The sequence below is a fragment of the Dermochelys coriacea genome, chromosome 3, assembly GCF_009764565.3.
Source record: "Dermochelys coriacea isolate rDerCor1 chromosome 3, rDerCor1.pri.v4, whole genome shotgun sequence".
NCBI classification, from domain to species: Eukaryota; Metazoa; Chordata; order Testudines; family Dermochelyidae; genus Dermochelys; species Dermochelys coriacea.
In genome coordinates this window covers 92280598-92301194 of record NC_050070.1, presented here as the reverse complement: position 1 = coordinate 92301194, position 20597 = coordinate 92280598, and the positions used below count along the sequence as shown (strand labels likewise).

General features: G+C 37.8%; 1 protein-coding gene across 12 annotated transcripts in view; it reads left to right on the top strand.

The window, feature by feature from the left end:
- FAM184A (family with sequence similarity 184 member A) overlaps positions 1 to 20073 on the top strand; it is a 189890-nt gene extending 169817 nt beyond the window's left edge. For 3 of the 12 annotated variants that reach the window (XM_038394939.2, XM_038394936.2, XM_043510885.1), the window contains 4 exons: positions 5248 to 5365; positions 9415 to 9519; positions 16253 to 16452; positions 18153 to 20073. In XM_038394939.2, coding sequence (XP_038250867.1) covers positions 5248 to 5365; positions 9415 to 9519; positions 16253 to 16452; positions 18153 to 18222 — 493 coding nt within the window. In that variant the 3' untranslated portion in view covers positions 18223 to 20073. Of the gene's footprint in view, positions 1 to 3567; positions 3766 to 5247; positions 5366 to 6268; positions 6348 to 9414; positions 9521 to 16252; positions 16453 to 17381; positions 17476 to 18152 lie in introns of those variants that run through there. The other 9 variants (XR_006279944.1, XM_043510880.1, XR_006279942.1 and 6 more) reach the window with 8 other exon arrangements.
- The last annotated feature ends 524 nt before the right edge of the window (positions 20074 to 20597 follow it).

Genomic DNA, 20597 nt, shown 5'->3' with positions numbered 1-20597 from the left:
TAGAAACTGGGATTGAACAATGGGATGGATCACTTGAGATTGCTCTGTTCTGGTCATTCCTCCTGAAGCATCTGGCAGTGGCTACTGTCAGGAGACAGGATATTGAGCTAGATGGACCACTGGTCTGACCCAGTATGGCTGTTCTTATATTCAGGGAAGGTTTGCCAACTGAACAAATAATAGCAGCCACGTTCACTCAATTTCCATAAATATGAGCTGAAGTTCTGAGGATCTGATCATTGTTGAGAGGTAGGAGAGGCTGAGGTGCAAACACAGACCTTTGTGGAAGAATAGTATCTGGGGACTGGACTGTGAGGGGAGCGCTGTGGATGGCACCCAAATGGAGGGTTGAGTTAAAGCCAAGGGCTCCTGTAAATCCAGGTGCCTGGGTTCTATTTACAAACTGAATCCTGCAAGTTTAGCACAGCATTAATTCAGATCTATAGTGAATGGAAACAAATGGGGTATCCCCAAGCCTATTTCTGCTCAATATCTATATAAATTATTGCTGTAAGGCAATAGAAAAAGCATGATCTCTAGAGATGATCATAGATTCAGAATTCTGGTCAATATTACTAACCATCCTCCCCCAAAGTTAGAGGGTGTTTGGATCCAGATTTTGTTTCAGGCTGCTCTCCACTAAATTCCTGGTGGTATCAAAATATGAAGACTTGTATATATATTAGAGAACACAGAATTGAAGGAAGATTTAAACATATTTGAGAAATGGATTAATCTGCAGGCTGTTACAAGTGGAGTTTAATGTTCAAAAATTTAAAATCATGCATTTTGTACTTCAGAAGAAAATATAGGAGAATAAGTTGCATCGAATGGTGTAAGTGAGGAAATGGTCTAGAGTGAGGAAAAGGATTTAGGAACTGTAATAATTTGAAAGTTGGGACACCATGTCTGGTAGCCACAAAGAAAGGAAAAAGATTATTAGATGATATAAATGGGAATAAATTGTAAAGCAAAGGATGCGATTCAACTATATAAAGCTATGAATGGCGTGCAGTTTTGGTCACCAAAGGATATTCATATTTTAGAAGATGTATGAAGGAAGATAACATGACTAATTTAGGGCAAGGAAGGAAAGTCCTATAAAGAATTGAATTAAGCCTATGCAGTCTTAAAAAAATGAAATTGCGTTGGGGTTTGGGAATGGGCAGGGACCAGGGCTGTTGTGCCTCTATCTCTGCTGTTACTCCCACCCCTTCTCTGCATTCCCCCCCACACCTATGTGAATACTGTTTTCCCCCATCTGAGCACTGCCCTTCCCCCCCACAACCTGTCTGAGAACGAAATGCTCCCCATGTCTCCAACATGTCTGAATACTGGACACCCCCATGTCCCTGCTGAGCAGCAGATCCCATGAAACTGGGCTAAGAGCCCCCTTTGACTTTGAGCACCCCCATCCCTGCCCTCCCATCAAAGCCAGGGGTGGAGCTGTGGAGGCAAATCGCAACTTCAAGGGATCCATGACCCAAGCCATTGGGGTTGGTGCCAAATCATGGTGTACCTAAAGAGTGCAGGAAGAACTGTAGGAAAACAACCATTAATAATGCACAGTAAGCACCAGTCACCATTCAGCTGGGCTCTCCACTACCTTAGCCTCAGGGATAGAGTTGCCTCTTTATCTGAACCCCTCCTCCTTACTCAGGGTGGAAACAGCCCACGAATCTGCTAAGGGCAGGATTTAACTCCAGAGTATACAGCTTTCATATCCTGCCTCATTTGCACACCCCTCATGAGGGTCTGTCATGATTGCAGTCCCTGTGGTCACATGATAACAGGGAGTGCCCCTTCCAAAGAGGGTGGAAAAGATGTGTGGCCATGTAGGCTGAGCAAACCAAAGGGAAGTGGGAGGGACCATCCTTTTAGGTACATGGCCCAAGTGTACACTAGGGAAGGATTAGGCAACTTCCCGAGGCAACGCAGCTCCGCTCCACTCTGAATGCAGAGATGAGCCTTAAAGGTACGACATAGCCCTTAAATTGCTGTTTGCTGATCAAGATGGAAAAAGTAGGTCCATGGGCCTTTCCATCCAAATTTCTGGAGATAATCTTACCCCAGGATCCCAGCTGTTGCTAACTTAGACCCCGGTAGGCAGATTCCAAGGCAAAAAGTCTATTGGGAGGAGGTTGTGGAGACAAAAAGTTGCCACAACTTATCCTATTCTGGGAGCACTGTAGTGGGCTAGCATGGTCCCAAAAGTGGGCAACACTATCCAGTAATAGATTGTGGTGAGAGTAACCAGGGGACATGCTGATTCATGCACTTACTTTCAGCAGCTTCCTCCAGCAAGGATTATGTGGAGGCCTTGGTGAGATTTTAAAAGTGGCCCCATCTAACAAGTTTCCTCTTGAGAGGGCAGCCGTAAAAAGCCACCTCACTTCTCTGAGGTGCAATCTCCTGTGAAGCATAGAGGTCCATGCTGACACACAAACATATAATTTTCACCTCCCTGCACCAGCTTGATGAATCTGGCCTTGTATGTTTGAGATGCTGAAAATACATTATTTTTGTACATAATTATTACTGTATATCTATTTCATATTTGCCATTAAAAATAGAAATATTGGGCAAGATTTTTTGCTACAGCTGAGCTCTTCTTAGATGCACTGAGGTGGGAACCATTAGGGAGCTAGTTATGGCTCCTTAATCCTGAGCTGTTTGGCCCATACTCAAAGACCCGTAAGGGAATTGCTCTGATTTACACCATTGGTATAAGGCCCCTATGCCAGTGGAGTGCTCTGTGCTGGAGCCCCACTCCCAGCATGTCACTTCTCTCCCCTTACATTGTGGGGGCAGCTGGTGAAAGAGATAGCTATGCCAAAGGGGAAGCCTCCTATACAAGGATTTCTCCACTAGCTTTCTCCAGCTGCTTTAAGTTCACTTTGCACCACTTAATGCAGTTTGTAACAGACTTAGTGAACTGGAAAATCTGGCTTATGTAACTTGGAGGGGTAGTATTAATTAGCTTCTCTGATTGGATTGTTTTAATTACATGTACTTCTTCGATATACATAGAAAATGGCTCCCTGTGATGTCTGAAGATAGGGTGGTAGCTGTGCATAAGTGTGTATTATAGTTTGGGGATTTGTCTACAATAGCGTATCTTAGCAGAAAATGTATACACAAAATTAAACCCACTGAGTGTATTTCCATTCTGCTGAATCAAAAGCTTTTTCTGCATCTGTAATTGTGTTATCTAGATTTTCAGTATTTTCACGGAACAATATGGAGATTATTAGGGAGGCATAAATAAAGCTTGGTTTGCAGGCACTAGTTTTTCAAATGCTCACTATAGTCTTGGCTGTCTCATCTTGTGAGAATTTTATTATCTGAATTTGAAGGCAATGGATTTCTGATTACATATCTCAGAAAGAAGTGTTTCAGAAAGTACTAGCTTTCTGCAGACGAAAATATGGATGGCCTTTTGCACCGTGCAGCGGCCACGTAGCTATGCATGCTGGCAGACCAAAGGCCAATAAGCTGTTTGGTGTGGTGGGGGGAAACCCGGTGTATTATGGAGAGTTAGTTGTAAATGAAATTCCTTCCTCCCAGGTACTGCTACTCCCTGTTCTGGTGTCCTCAATCCCATTTCCTCACCACAAGGTCATGCATTCATTCCGTGTTGCTATATCTCCCGTCATCTGCTTGATTTAGTCGCAAGGCCTTCACTTCCTTCATTGTTGGAGAAGCTTCACCAACTGGAAGAGATCTCCCTGTCCCCATCATCACCAAAGGGTAAACCATAAGGAAGCTATCACCTGGAGTGATTACTTGTTTGAATCAGGTGACCCATTTAAACCTTTTTCTCCATCATTTAGTGAGGGATAAACATTCTCATGCTAAGACATAGAAAGAGGCACAGAATGTGCTCAGTTCATCAACTGACATCATTCTTGTGAACTTGAGACATAGGCAGTCATGTAAGGCCAAAGTCAAAATTACATAGCTGCTTCTAAAGGGAAAATACTCTTGAAATGAGAAGGGATCTGTAGTTTAGGAAGCCATGTGGAATTAAATTTGGACTGACTGAATAACTTAAATTGAAATTTTTTTTTTAAATTTTTTTTGTCTAAACTTGTTAAATTATCTGTATTTGTGCTGAAACTCAAGGCAGTAACCTACATGAAAGCTGGATTTGGCAGATACATATTGCAAGTAACTTTCTAGTGGGTAATATTAACATCATGAATTTGATGTCTGTTAGAAATTTCAGAATAATGTCTTAGTGACAAATAGTATTTTGTGCATTTCTTATGAAAACTCTTTCAAAAGATTTTTTCTTCATATCTTCCTAAAAATTCAAGAATTCTTGTGCTCGTTCTCCTGCAACTGTCCTCTAAATTGGCTTGCTTATTTCAGTTCTCTCCTTTAATGCTTTCCCACTCTGTGCTTCAGGTTTCCTCATATTTTTCTCAACTTAATCAACTTTCCTCTTTTTAAATGCTAATATCCAGATTTTTTTTTGTCTCTTACAGCTAGTTCCTTTATTTCCATCTCTCATGGTGCTAAGTTGGTTTTACGGAGAGGAATTAGTTACAGATTAGTCTTCACCATTCTCGGATATCTTTGCTCCACTGTCCTCCACATGAGCTGAGGAAGATGGTGCCAGCCTTGTCTCTTTCTTTTCTCTCTTTCTTCAGTACCACTTCCGTACACCTCTTTACAGTCTAGTGATCTATTAAATGAAACATTATATTTTTATTTATTTTTCTCATTCCTCAGAATAAATCTAGCTGAGCTGCATATTACCAGCTTCACAAAATTCAAGTTGAAATAATATTAGATGGTAAAGTTTAGTCTCTGTACAGCACATAAGAACCAGTCTTATCTATAACATCCTGTGATTCCACTGCATATATTTTTGTTTGCTCAGAGGGCCTGATTTTCAGTCTAGCCTAACCGGGGCCTTTTATTTGGTGCCCAATGGTTGCATGCACAAAAAGGATTATGAGTTTTCAAAATCTTGCCCAAAACGTTGGTTGTTATAGCAAAGATGGTAGTTTCATGTTGAAGTTCAGATTAACTATAAAACCTCTTTAACCACTAATTTTGGTTGATATTAAAATAAAATGTTAATGTATGAGGGGTAAAGCAAATTATTGTCTTACTGTTTTGTTTTGTTTTTTACCCATTGAATACCTTATTGTACTTATCCATGGTATGATTGTATTCATTTGGAATTTAATTCTGGACTACATTAAGTTAAATGTGTTGTCTTTTTCTCCTATGAAGTTTAGAAGAAATGGAAGAGAAATACCAAAACAGGGAATCAAGACCAGAAGATTTACATCTTATTTCAGAGTTGAAAGACCTGATTGCAGAGAGGGACCAACTCATAAAGAAACTGATTGTAAGACTTTTTGTGCTCTTTCTGGTATTAATATATTAACAGATATAAATATTAGTCCTTGAAAAAACTTGATTAAAATGGATTTAAGGCTTCAGTTCTGCTAACACTTATTCATATGCTTAACTTTATTGCAGTAATTCCATTGACCTAACTGGAAATACAGTAGTAAAGTTAAGCACATGCCTAAATGTTTGTAGGACCAAGCTTAATATTGTAAATATGTATCAACATGTAAGTTGCAATTGTTTTTTCAAAATTACAATATTCTATTAAAAGTATAATATTCTCTAAAAGCGTAAGTACCTGAAAGCAAGAAAATTCAAAGTTAAGGTTACATAAGTAGAATATAAAACATATGCATTGGAAAGTATGGGAATACATAATTAAGGAATCCCAAATAACTTTACTTCCACCTTTGTATCTGTACCATCCAGTAGGTGCCCTCAATATAAGGTAGTTACATTCCCATGGCTAAATGGTATGTTGAAAAATGGACAGGAAGTCTGGTAACTGAGTGTACCTTAAACCATGTAAACATTGGTGTTTTGCCTGCATCTGTGGACATCTCAAACCATACTGACCTTGGCTTTTGCAAAAGAGTATACGAATGCTAATCGTAAGTAATACTAGGATTAAGAAATCTGCAGGCTCAGAGAGCTCAACCACTGAGGAAAATGAAACATTAAAATCGTGTAAAAAGAAAAGGAGTACTTGTGGCACCTTAGAGACTAACAAATTTATTAGAGCATAAGCTTTCGTGAGCTACAGCTCATAACACGGCTGCTACTCTGAAACCATTAAAATCGTGTGAGAGTTTTCTATAAGGAAGAGTGGATGGGAGTTAAATATTATAGGTCTTGGGGTATATATGAAGTGTAACAATAATATTTTTCACTTGTATAGTGCCTTGCATCTGAGGATCTCAATGTACATGCTTTATAAACAACAAGTAAATTAGCTTTACAACACCTCTGTAAAGCAGGTAAGTACTATTATCTCCATTGTACAGCTAAAGAAATTGAGACACAGTAATTGAGACAAGCTTAAAATCTGAGTCTCCCGACACTCAATTTTGTGCCTTACCCCCGTTATTCTTCTCTCCAGAGGCAAAATGTTAGTGTTGATGTTTTGTCAAGGGAAGGTGAACTAGAAAGTAGTCTCTGGTTGAGTAGGTAACATATGTACAGTATAATGAATAGGTGGTGCATACATTCATATGTTGAGCATGTTACAGTGTGATAGTAATATGTGATTCCAATTGTCAACTGAAAACAGACTGTCTCATGATTTTGAATGGATGATTAGTAGGGATATGAGGGCAGACTTAAGGTTGTTTGGGGTACCATAACTATATTTCCATACTTTCCAATATTTTCAGTGGGGAGAACTAAGTGTAACTGAATTTCTTGGTTTTCAGATATGTGTGTTTCTTAAAGCTACAACATTACATTACGTTTCTTTCTCTGAAGTTATTCAGGGCTTAACAAGTTAATGTTCCAAATTATATTCCAAATTATGTTTTGGAATTTCCTTTGGTGTTGTGTCTTTTTCCTTCAAAGAATAGCTGAATGACACCACATTACATTTTTAGGTTGGACTGTCATCACTAGCAGAGCCAAAGCTTCAAAGCAATGGCTAGTTCTAAGATTGCCACCTTTCAGCTATATATAAATATAGATATAAATGCCACATCATTGGACTGGGGAAAGAGAGATGTGGGTGGCAAAGGGAGGAATGTGAAAATGTAAGGTGTCTGAATATGCTGGGAGATGTAGCGAAAGGTATGGGTACCTTTGCTAATAAGACAGAGAATATTGGAAAGGGCAGGTGTGTTTCCCCTTCCCCCAATAACACTAGTTTCACTAATTCAGGTATATTGAGACTTGTGCTCTACTTGTTCCTTTCACATTTACATGGTCTCTGCTGTTCTGCACACAGTAATAATATGGTGGATGAGGAGAATTTCAGTTATGTTTCTTTTTGAAAAATCCACAAACTAAATTGCCCGAAGCTCAGTTTTATCGACCTTGAAGATAGAGGAGTAAGCTAACCCTGTCCAGACTTGAACCTGTGACTCTAGGAAAATTTAAGTATTTCAAATCAGATGTTTAAATCACTAAGAGAAACCCTTCATCAGAGCATGAATATTCCATTATAACTTCTCACATTTTGTTTCTAAACCTGCTTCTCTTTCAGCAGAAAATACTACCAAACATCCACTCCCTTAATTCTTCCCATTTCATCCCAGTTTATGAATTCTTGAGAGTCTCCCAACCATTCCTGACTATGTAGAAAGCATCCCACAGAAGAAAAGTGAAGTTCCTCGTATACTCTGTAGTTTACTAGAGAAGGACTGGACTAGGAATCGGGAGTCTTAGGTTCTAAACCATCTTTTATAGTTGCTTGCTATGTGATGTTGGACAGGTCTGTTAAACTTTCTGAATCCTGTAAAACTGGTAATATATATACTCTAGGAATGTTGTGAGACAGCTAAATAATAGGATTTTCCTGTCTGTCTGAGCTGCTTTTAGCACAATAATGTGACAGTAAGTGAGGTTGGTCTGGTCTTCAGCCTAATTGTGAGGTTCAGCATCTGGCCCACTGATGTGCTATATACTGAACATGCACAATATTGTGAAGATGAGAATAAAATATAGGAGTTTTTGGCTCCCAGTCTTGTGATGCGCTAAACCATATGACCTCAGGAGAGTTAGGGATACCATCATCACTTTCTTCAAGAAAATATTTTTACTGTACTAATGAATTTAGAGGAAGAAGAGGACATAAGTTGTCTTTATCGTGCTTACATTTTTAACACCAGACAGTTCTTTGCTGAACTTTACTAAGTCTTTCAGACTCTTGACAAATCTTACAAGGTTTAGTGGATCTTAAGTCTGCAGCAGCATGATGGAATGTTTGATGCTCCTAATTCAGCAACAAATAGCTTTAAAAAATTAAAAAGCAGAGTTTTTTTAAATCGTAGAAGTTCAAGAACTTGAAGAAACCAATTTGAAGTTTTTATGTCAAGCTACCTCTGAGATATTGCATGACAAAATAGCATTAAGTCCTAAATGTAAGCCATATCTAATTTTCCCAACTTCCATATCTCAGAAATGGCTTGTCCAATTCACCTCACTTTTGGCATCAAGAAGAAGAAAAAGTTCCTCTGGTCATAGACCACACAAACAAGGTTTACGTCAGACAGGACCTTACACAGAATTTTAGATAGGTGAGGATGGGGACAAATTGATAAGGGGAAAATGGTTACAACCAGACAACTACTCTGAACCTTCAGAGCTCAAAGTGTTTGTTGCTGAATTAGGAACATCAGAATATTGTCAGGCTGCTGTAGCCTTATTTGGGGAGTTGTAGACACTCAGCATAATATAGGATCGGGGGGGGGGGCTTCTCTCAGCAATACCGTAGGGATGCAGTGTGCATTAGTTAAACGTTCATACAACATTTTGAAAATGTAAAGCATTTGAAATCAATGGCACTTGAGAAGGCTCACTTCTCAGCCTTTAGTCTTTTTACTGCAGCTTCACTGATGGGGACATAGTTGACTGAGGCCACACAAGAGAATAGTGACAGAACAAAGTTTGGTTTCAGAGTAGCAGCCATGTTAGTCTGTATCCGCAAAAGGAACAGGAGTAAGATCTTATTATATGTTCCATTCTATGCATCCAATGAAGCGAGCTGTAGCTCACGAAAGCTTATGCTCTAATAAATTTGTTAGTCTCTAAGGTGCCACAAGTACTCCAGAACAAAGATTAAGTATTGTGGGTCCCTGCCTATCCACAGTCCACTAAACTATGCTGTCTCTCAAGTGTAAAATGTACATAACAGAAACCCATTAATGTAAATTATTTAGTGTTTCTTTAATTGTATATAAGATCATACATAAATACATTTTAAATAATGGATTGATTGGAATTGATAGAAATACAGGTTTGGAACTGAATATGTTTGAAACAGTGTTATATACAGATCTTGCCATTAGCTAGTGGAAAATGCATAAAGAGAAGTTTGTATTTCTTGTTCTTTATTAGGATGACAAAAAATTCTATCAACTGGAACTCGTCAACAGAGAGACTAACTTCAACAAAGTGTTTAATGCAAGCCCTAATGTCGGAGTTATTAATCCACTGGTGAAGGTAGGCTTCACAGGCTCTATTGCTAAAATGGAAAAGAAATCTATGTTAATACATAGTGTAAAAAAAAAAAAGGTATATAGAGACACGATAGTCTCTGTATTTTGTTAGACATGTTAGTCTCTATATTTTGTTTGATGTGTTCAAAACGCTGAATATAGTTTATTGCTTGCCTGTATTCTATTTATTATTATTTATTTGTATTATGGTAGTACTTAAGGATCCAAACTGAGATTGTGTTCCAGTGTGCTGGCTACTGTGAAAACATAGCATAAAAGATAGTCCCTTCCCTGAAAAGCTTAAAATCTAAATAGACAAGATAGACAACAGAGGAGGAAGGATTATAACATACAAGTAAAATGAGCAGTGATGGTCTGAAAATGTCATGTTAGTTCCATAGAGAGAAAAAGTGGGTGAGGTGATAAATATTTTTTTATTGGACCATCTTCTGTTGGTGAGAGAGACAAGCTTTCAAGCTTACACAGAGCTCTTCTTCAGGTCTGGGAAACATCAGAGTGTGGCAACTAAATACAAGATGGAACAGATTGTTTAGCATAAGTAGTTAACCCATACTTCAGAGGACCATTCAAGGTGAAGTGGCTCGTTAACACCCCTCCAGTCATGGGGGGAGGAGAGAAGAGGGAGGAAAGGCAGCTGTGGGTGATTGTTAGTGGGTTATACATTATTGTAATAAGCCAAAACACTGCATTTATGGAGTTAAATCAGTGTCTTACCTTAACTAACCTTTTTAAGGTTTCACATCAGATCATATAAGAACATTTCCCTGTCTCTCCCCCATATGCTGTCTGTAGGTTCCCTGGACCCTCATATTTTGCAGGGCCCAGCCCCTCTGTAAAGCTCTTTGGTGTGCAAGGTCCCCTGGTACTGCTGCATTAAAATTGGTCTCGCAGTAAACTCTGGAGTGCTCTGTGTGGGAAAACTCAAAATGTGAGAAATTTAAATAAAATGGTAGCCTGGGCCTAACAGACAATATCAGAATTGTGGATACCTAAACCAGATAAAGGGGCGGTTTCCACTTAAAGGCGCATGTAGAAATACAGACACTGCATGCCCAACTAACAGGGCTGCAAATATCAGTATAGAAGGTAAAGCATGGCTTAGGTGAGTAGAGTACCCTATCCAGGTTCTCTAAATACCAATGAGTGCCTCCCATATCCACACTGCCATTTTTAGCAGTGTAGTGCCCCATTCCTGAAGTCTTTCCCCACTGCGTCCTGGTCAGAGCTTTTTACTGTGACATGTAGCTTACAGGCACCCTGTAAAGAAAAGGAGTACTTGTGGCACCTTAGAGACTAACAAATTTATTTGAGCATAAGCTTTCATGAGCTACAGCTCACTTCATCGGATGCATTCCCGAAAGCTTATGCTCAAATAAATTTGTTAGTCTCTAAGGTGCCACAAGTACTCTTTTTCTTTTTGCGAATACAGACAAACACGGCTGCTACTCAGGCACCCTATACACTGCCAGAAGATAAAGGGTTGGGAGTGTAGCTTCAAAAGTTTTGGAAGATTTTCCTCAACTAGTTGTCTTAAACCTTTGAGGTTTAAATATGGATGTTAGCTGATATGGGTTTTTTTGTTTTGGTTTGGGATTGTTGAGTTGTTGGGTTTTTTTTGTCGCTTTGATTTATGAAGCACTTAAGCAAACTTCTGCAGCCTCAGATCTTCAGACTGATCACTCACAAATACTTGAACATACACTTCTATTGTTTATACTTTTTCAGATCAGAGCCATAATCCATAAACCTGCTTAAGAATTAAAAGATTTCTAGAACTTGGATTTTGTATAATTACTTAGCAATGTTTTAGATTTAAATTATTTTACATTATATTAGTTTTCTAGTTTAAATTAAATAGAAACTTTATTAAACCATTTTCTTTAGCTCATCAGGAATAATTGTGACCTTATCCAATTAAAAAAAAAAACACATACTGAGCTATGGCATAGCAACAGTGTAGAGTGCTAGCACAGAAGATATCCATGGGTTCAGAAGCAACTTGGGAATTCATAATTAAGGGTCTGACACAGTGTACATTGCAGTCAAGGGAAGGATGCCTACTGACTGGAGTAGAATTAGGATCAGGCCCTAAAAGTTGCAGAAGTGATTTGTGAGAATGTGAGCCATGGGGAAAATATTTGGGGAGATGCTTGTTTCCGCTTGGCCAGGCTAAACAGCAGGATTAAAATTTATTGAAACTGAACAATACTGTAAATTCTACTTTTACTGGAATAGAGATGATGGAATAAATAATCAACAAAAAAGGAAAGTAAGACTGAGGGAGACAACCTAAAACGAAGGGGGGAAATAACAGCTAATATTGCATTAATAAAATATACCTGTGATCAGTCAGAACAACAACATGAAGATTCAAGCGTCATTAGTTTGTTTTTCTTCTTTCTCATGTATCTTTATTTTACTTATTCATATGTTTCTCTTCATAATAATAACCAAATGATCAAGATCTGGGAAGTACTGCATTAAGCATAGTTAAGATAACATTGTGAAAGTAAAAAGAACCAGGAGTACTTGGAGCACCTTAGAGACTAACAAATGTATTTGGGCATAAGCTTTTGTGGACTAAAACCCACTTCATCAGATACGTGGAGTGGAAAATACAGTAGGAAGATAGATATAGATATACAGAGAACATGAAAAGATGAGGGTTGCCTTACCAACTCTAACGAGACAAATCAATTACAGTGGGCTATTATCAGCAGGAGGAAAAATCACTTTGTAGTGGTAATCAGGATGGCCCATTCAAATAGTTGACAAGAAGGTGTGAGTAACAGTAGGGGGAAAAATTAGCATGGGGAAATAGTTTTTAGTTTGTGTAATGACCCAGAGCTGGCAATGGGGTTTGTTGCAAGGATAGGTTAGTGTTTTTGTTGTGTGGTGTGTGGTTGCTGGTGAGTGTTTGCTTCAAGTTGGGGGGCTGTCTCCCAAGGTCTGTGAGAATAAGGGATCATCCTTCAGGATAGGTTGTAGATCAGGGATCTCAAACTCAAATTACCACGAGGGCCACATGAGGACTAGTACATTGGCCCGAGGGCTGCATCACTGACACCTTTTCATATAAAGATACAAAAGCCCCCCGACCCTGCCCTCAGCCCCGCCTCCACTCCACCCCTTTCATGAGGCCCTGCCTCTGCCCCACCTCTTCCCATCTCTTCCCTGCCCCCATTCCAACCCCTTCCCCAAATCCCCACCGCTGCCCCACCTCTTCTCTGCCTCCTCCCCTGAGCGCACAGCTTCCTGCTCCTGCCCCCTCCCTCCTGGAAAGTGCTAAGCACCACCAAACAGCTGTTTGGCGGCAGAAAGTGCCTGGAGGTAGGCGGAGGAACAGGGACGCGGTGCGCTGGGAGGACGGCAGGTGATAGGAGCTTTGCGGCCACAGGAAATAACTCTGAGGGCATATGGTGGGGGCTGGGGAGTTGCAGGCCGCATGTTTGAGACCCCTGTTGTAGATCCTTGATGATGCGCTGGAGAGGTTTTAGTTGGGGGCTGAAGGTGACGGCTAGTGGCGTTCTGTTACTTTCTTTGTTGGGCCTGTCCTGTAATAGGTGACTTCTGGGTACTCTTCTGGCTCTGTCAATCTCTTTCTTCACTTCAGCAGGTCGGTATTTTAGTTTTAAGAACGCTTGATAGGGATCTTGTAGGTGTTTATCTCTGTCTGAGGGATCAGAGCAAATGCGGTTGTATCTTAGAGCTTGGCTATAGACAATGGATTATGTGATGTGGTTGAGTTTTGACTGCATTTTAAGTTTTAATTAAATAAATTAATATTTAATGGAAATCCCACATTCCAAGTACTGCTAGATATATTTTTCCCAGTTTTCTTGAAGCTATTCTAAGCTGGATGTGAAAAAAAATTCTTTGATTTCTCCTCCTCAAAATCCAATCTCCTTCCCCCACTCCAGTATTTTTCTGTGGCAGTCTTTGTTTCATCAGCCTTCTATTACAAAGTGACTTGATTCAGTACTATTAATGAGGCCATGACATATTATTCAGCACGGACGGCAGTTATTTTTATCATGTGTATCCAACTATACAGCACCTGTGCCAGTGTGAACCAGCTGAGTGTACTGTCCATTTGCACCCTTAGACATTGCCATATGTTGGTGGAAATAGGGGCAGGAAAAAAGCCCAACATATAAGGATGAAAAACCTGAGCATTTTCCATCAACTGTAGTGTAAGAGCTTCAGTGGACAAAAAGCTGAAGAGTTCAGTGGCTGATGTCAGTGAGAGAGAACAGCAGTCCTTGGGTAGTTAAAGACCAACACCTCAATTAGTAATGACTTTGTCTCCCCTTGCCAAAACATTTTGTCCTCTCTTGTTCTGAGAGCACTGGATTTTGTTTGTTTTTCAAGTACATGTCACTAGAGAACAGTTTTAGAGGGAAAAGGAGACTCTTAGGTCAGGAATTGTAAGTAACTCTGGTCTTCGAACATTGAGTCATGGTTAGGCAGAATCACTGCAGCACAATTGACAGCTGCTTAATGTATGCCACAGATCTCTGTAGAATGGTCACTTTATTTGAGATTCTATAATGTTTTGAGTGAATTTGATGAAAGTGCTAAATGTCATTTTGTATCTTCAGAATGCACTGTTTACAAAATTCTAGAAACCTAGTTTATTATATGTATTTTATAATAGAAACTAATTTATTTTTCCTGAGTGCTTGGATGTAGAGAATATACTCAGGAAAATTTAAAGGTAGTACGTAAGAAAAAGCTGCCAGAAAAAAAAATGACCCATGAAGCACAAAGCTTTAATACAATATAATTTCTTTTATACCACTACTGGTATACTTTACAGACAAATCCCTGATACTTTCACTAATCTGTTTTATCACACATAGTGTTTTCTTCAGCAGAGACTGCCTCCTCAGGCAGTCTCTGCTGAAAAAAAAATAACAAGAAAATACTATGTGTGATAAAACAAAGTGGGATAGTCTTAATTTAATCCTTCTCAATAGAAGAACTTTCCCCCTAGTACTTAAAAAGGGACCTTACTGTTCCCTCTATCAAGACCCTGATTTATATTGGCCTTTATTCAGGTGGGAGAGGGAGAGAAACACTGAGTAACCTCCTTTGGAACATATTGGCTCAGTGTGGTTGTTTCAGGCTGATCTATGGAGGTGTTGTCTCTGAACATTGAATGTGCTACATTAGCAGCACTTGCAGCTGCCAACCAGGTAAGAGGCCAGAATTCAAACCTAGGCCTCTCATCTGGCAGTACTGGACACTATCAATAGGGCAATGTGGCCATCTACATTTCAACTTTTGTCTATACTTGAACTCATTGTTCCTGTTGTGTCAAATGCAGTTCTACTCTGAAGACTGTGTTATAATTTTATGGCAGAATTACAGATGAATTTGTCTCTCAGGGACTCCATATAAAGTGTGCACAGTTTACAAGTAACAAGATTTTTTTCTAAGTGCTTTAGATGGGGTTCTATATGTATTTATGAATAGTATTTGTGAGAAAAAATAAACCCAGTTTCACTTTTAAATCAAGTGGAGTATATTTTTAATTAAAACCTTGTTACTGTGTAAATAGGAAGTACATGAGCCAGAAGTAATCAATAGATATTAAATATGGTATGCCTCACTAGACCATTTCTCTGTAAAAACTTTTGAGATTTAAACCTCCCATATATTTATAAGTTCTAAAAAATCAATGAGTGGGAGATAAAGCTAGTACTGGCATGGCAAATAGTAGATAATCATTCATTTTACCTCGTAATAAATTGCTGATACTAAAATATCAATATCAGAATACAGGTTTCAGAGTAGCAGCCATGTTAGCCTGTATCCCCAAAAAGAAAAGGAGTACTTGTGGCACCTTAGAGACTAACAAATTTATTTGAGCATAAGCTTTCGTGAGCTACAGCTCACTTCATCGGATGCATTAAGAATAACTCCTCTTTCTCTTTGAATCATTTGAAGTACTGTCAGTTGAAGTTGAAAGATGCTTCAAACTGAAAAATTGGTTTAGTTGTGCCATCTAGTGGCTAGGAATATTCTACTTAGAAATAAAAGGTTGTGCTTTTTTCTCTTTCTGGCAAGGAACTGAAATACAGTGTAGGATCAGTTATATCCTTCATCATAATGTAATAACACCCATTGATTTGGGGGTCACTAGTTTTTTAATAAAATAATGTACCTTAATTACAGATTTTCTAAGTTTCTGGTCGAAGACAAAAACTAATTGTTTACCAAACTATACTTAAATGGCAAAGTGAAACTTATTGAACAGATTTACCTTTCCCTCCAATGAATTTGCTGTATTGCATTTGACAGCAGAACTATTTCACTATCCAGCAAATGTGTTTAAGTAGAAATGAAGAATAGTAGACTGAAGTATAATTTTGTAGAGAACTAGCTATCTCCCCATCTCCTTCCAAAAAAATATCTTGCTCTATACATTCAATCCATCAGAATAATGTACATATTGACTGCTGAGCTAGGCCTGAATTCCTTAGTAAATTTGCTTAAATATTTAATTTTCCTTTGAGAATTTATGCTCTTCAGCATTGTTCAAGGAATACAATAAAGGTGCAATTATAGAAACTATTCCACTTCCTTCCCAAACTTGCTTCCCACCCCCCACCCCCCCCCAAAAAAAGCTATAAAGGAACCTTCTTATCTACCAATCTCCTCATCTGTCCTGGTGCAAGGAGCCTTCCTTACATTTGTTGTTTTTAATGCAGCAAAAGAAGAAGAATGATAAATCAACAAACAGGTTTGTGAGTGTCCCCAATCTAAGTGCTCTGGAATCCAGCGGAGTGGGCAATGGACATCCTAACCGCCTGGATCCCATTCCTAATTCACCCATCCATGATATTGAGTTCAACAGCAGCAAACCACTTCCACAACCAATACCACCCAAAGAGCCCAAGACGTTTTTGAGGTGAGCACTGCCTCACCAATCCTTTTTTTTCTTAACTGATAGAAATTTTGCATTCCTATTTAGATGAAAATCCCACTTGCTTTATTAACACTTTGAGTACAAATATTACTATGGAATTTTTACGCTCTGTTTGTAACCTCTTTACAGTATTCCTTTTTATTGTAGAACCTGTTGAAATGTGAAATTTTTTTGACCTTTTTATAAGTCTTGAACCCTCATCTTTTAAAACCTTTTAATATTGCTTAATATGATTCATGTGCTTCCAATTGTTTACATTTTATGAACAATTGTTTTAAATGTTGTCCTTTGGGAATTGTTTTTAACATACAGATTTTTTTATTCATTATTGTGTGAAGACTTTTATATGACAAAATTGTTTTCTGTGGTACGTTGATTTTTTTGTCCTTTTCCTCATTTCTGTCAAATTGTTTCATAAACATTCGTTTAGTGCAGAAATGGGAAATATGTATGTTTGGGTGTTTTAATGCTGCCTTTCCAGTATAAAAATTAGCATTAAAATCTCCAGGATTAGTTCTTTGAAAGGAATGGTAGAGTGAATTGCACTATTGATTTAACAAATGAATTAAGAGGGAAGACTCAGGGCTTTAGGCGCTTGGATCCTGAGTGCACTGCAGAAGTGGTATTCTCTATCTGTAGTTGGAATTGCTTGCTATCCTATTCTTACAACACACTTTATTTGCAAATCAAAGCAATGGCATAAGTGTCAGTTGGACAAGCAGTTGTTTCCCTTCCCTTGTGACTTACATGGGTAATGCCACAGTTCTGACAAGTGTTAAAAATAGAAGTGGGAAATGGTAGAATTAAAAATAAATAAGTAGTAACATTCTGTTTCAACAAAATATACTTTTGTTAAATGCATTGTGTTGCTTATTTTTCCCTGTGCATGTGATATGCATGCGTCTGCTCAGACGTCAGTAATATGCATGTGCATGAATTCATGGATTGTGGTCCTGGAGTTTCCATTGCAAATTGTTTCGTGACTTGTATTACCCCAATAAAACGGTAGGATTGTTTAGTTCTTAATTTTTGTTGACCAAAGAACTTTGATCAAGCATTAAAATTACATACATTTTTCTTGCTAATTCAGTAGTATTATGAACATGTTTGAGGGGAGAAAAAACTTGTTTGTCATGCACCAATTTCCTTTTTTCTAGTATATAATAATGTATTTTAAATTGTGTGCATGAAATGATACAAGTAATAATTCAGTTTGATTTATGTAAAATATTAAAATAGTATGTATTTGTTTAGTTACTGACTAGTCTTTGTTAAGCACATGTCTTTAAGAATGTGATGCTTGCATCATACTTCTGAAAACTATCTTAACCAGAGGAAAAGGATACTAAAAGAGGACCCTCCAGAGTCCCCCCCCCCCAACAAAAAAATTTTATCCAAAAAAAAAGTTAACTGTATGATTTTAATTATCTCCAAATATTTTTCCACCTTATGATGTGGCTTCTTAATTTGTCTGTGCTGCTGATGCTCTCCAATGGAGTGGATGATCAGATATTGCAGAGGGACATTAAACTAGAGTATATGCTACAGAATGTGGTATTTGATTTATGAAAAGATTTTTGGATCATTTGTGTTCCATTTTGTATTCTCTGTGCTTTTTCCAGATGTTTTACACTCTTTATTTTGGTTGTGGGTTAAATTTTTTTTTCTTTTTATGAATTTAGCCCTCCTCAGACTGAAGCTTCACCAGATCCACAACGCCAAGAATGGTTTGCCCGATACTTCACATTCTGAGAGAGAATTTTTTTTTTGTGGCATAGCGTGGTGTGGATTGTTTATAAGAGCATGCCTTTAAATAACCCTATGTGAACAAGCTTTCCTGTACTATGTCAAACACCGTGAATGAGAAAGTATTTGTGTCTCTGATTTGAAAATGCACTGTATTTCATGTGGTATTTGTTGGAATCACTTGACATGATACTATATAATGTGCGTAATTATATCAGTTATTTTTATTTAAAATGGAAGAGTCTTTAAACTTTGTAATTATTACATAATAAATTTTGGTAGAACAAACATAATGCTTTCCCCATTTTTCCTATAAATATATGTTTTCTTTGGTTGCAGTAAGGCTCCCCGTCCTTCCAAAGCAATGTACTGCATGGTTATATCAAAATCTTTCAATGATAAATAAAATAAAATAAAAAATATCAGACTAGGGCAAAGTATGTTTAATCCATCCCAAATTTATTTTTATTTGTAGCACTTTAATAATTGTCCTCTTACTAACATTTAAAGTGATGAATACGAAATAAATCAGACATAGTTTAGCTGCTGGCCTTCAGAATTGAGTGACTTTGATAAGACCACAAAAAAAACATTCAGCGTTTTCTTTTTTGCGAACTTCTTACTTACTGCTCATTAGACTCTGCACTCTAGAAAATAACTTCTACATTTGATGTTGAGTTTCACCAGAACCTGCCTTCACAAATTACCTGTTTATTTTATGAATGTCTACAAAGACAAATGCTCTTCGGAATATTTGGGATACTACACTAAGTATCACTATGTAAACCAAGAATCATTAAAGGAAATCTGCATTTTGGGACATCCTCCTTCAGGCAGGATACAGGCTTTAAAAGTAACCCTAAACCAATTATACACACAATTGTATGCAAATCTTTCATTAAAGCTCAACCATATTCAATTGTCTACATGAAGGAAGTTTCTTTTTTACCTTTTGACATGAATCCATGGACAACTTGGTTTTTTCAGGTAGTAAGCCTGATTCCCTAGTCTATTACACTGGTGTGACACTAGTATTACTTCATTGCCAGACAACTGCTATAACAGATTGGAGAACAGGCCTATTGGCTTTATTATTTATATTTTTTGATAATTCAAAGATTACCACAAAGTAATTAACACTGATAGTCTCAGAGAGAAAAATATCTTTGTTTTATGAATGTATTTTAAATCTGAAACTCTCTTTAAAAACAGCAAAGGACTATTCTGATTTATTATTTAAATAAGATTTTAATCAGCACATACAAAAGCACATAGATCTTCATTATTTCCTCTGAAGCCCTGACTATATCCTATTTCCCTTTATATACAAACAAATATTCAGTAAAAGATGCTCTCACTAGTTATAATAATAAGTTTTATATGTAGTGTATGTGCATATATATATCTATATATGAACAATTTGTATGTTTTCATATGTTTTAAAAAATTTCATTTAGAATATTTTATATCTTCTATAACTCGGCTTGAAAACTTTCACTGAAAGCAGTGCTCTGGTGATCCTATTATAGTGTAAAGTAAACAGCAGATTTTGTGTTGTTGGTGGACTCAATTGTAGATAAATGCAATTTTTAATTTTAGAAGAAAGCCATATTGGGCCAAAATGTTAGATTTCTTGGCTGTTACCTGAAATAAAACACACTAGATCATTTTGCTATAACATTCTGAAGTGAGTGTTGTATTTTTTCTTCTCTGCTTTGCCAGTTTTGTTAAAAGGACACTGCTTCTTTGCCAACTTGGTACCTCATTGGCTAGAGTGTTAAGTTGCATAATCATATGTTTTTGCTTATGAAATTTATAGATATAAACTATAAATAAAACCAACTAAACTCCACTTCAGATTTTCCTGTTCATGCATTTTTTGCTCTCTTTAGTAAATGGTGTATTGGTAGCCTCTGCCATTGGACATCAGCTTTCCAGTGGTGAGAACAAACTCAAGAAACCGTCAGTTGGAGTCCTTTAAGATCAGCAGCTTTCCAACTGACAAACAAGTGTGTTCTGACAAAATCAGTCAATTCCCAAAGAACCCAGGAAGACTAAAAAGTTTCTGCCAAATGGTATCCAGAATACTTGATGCAAACTTTATTCCACATTATTATTCCTGTCTTGCATGTTAGATTCACATAGGAACCTGCATTACCAGATTAGACCATTGTTCCATCTAGACTTGTGTCCAACTTCTTGCAGTTTGTGATTCTTTAGAGAGAGAGAGAAAAAACTCCTTTATGCCACTGGTTAAGAGCCCAGTCCTGCAAACCCTTTCTTTCGCATGTAGTCTTTCCTCACATAGCCTTCTAACCCTCATATTAGTTCCACGGGAATACTCTTACAAGGGGGGATTTTCAGAATCAGGACTTATTTGT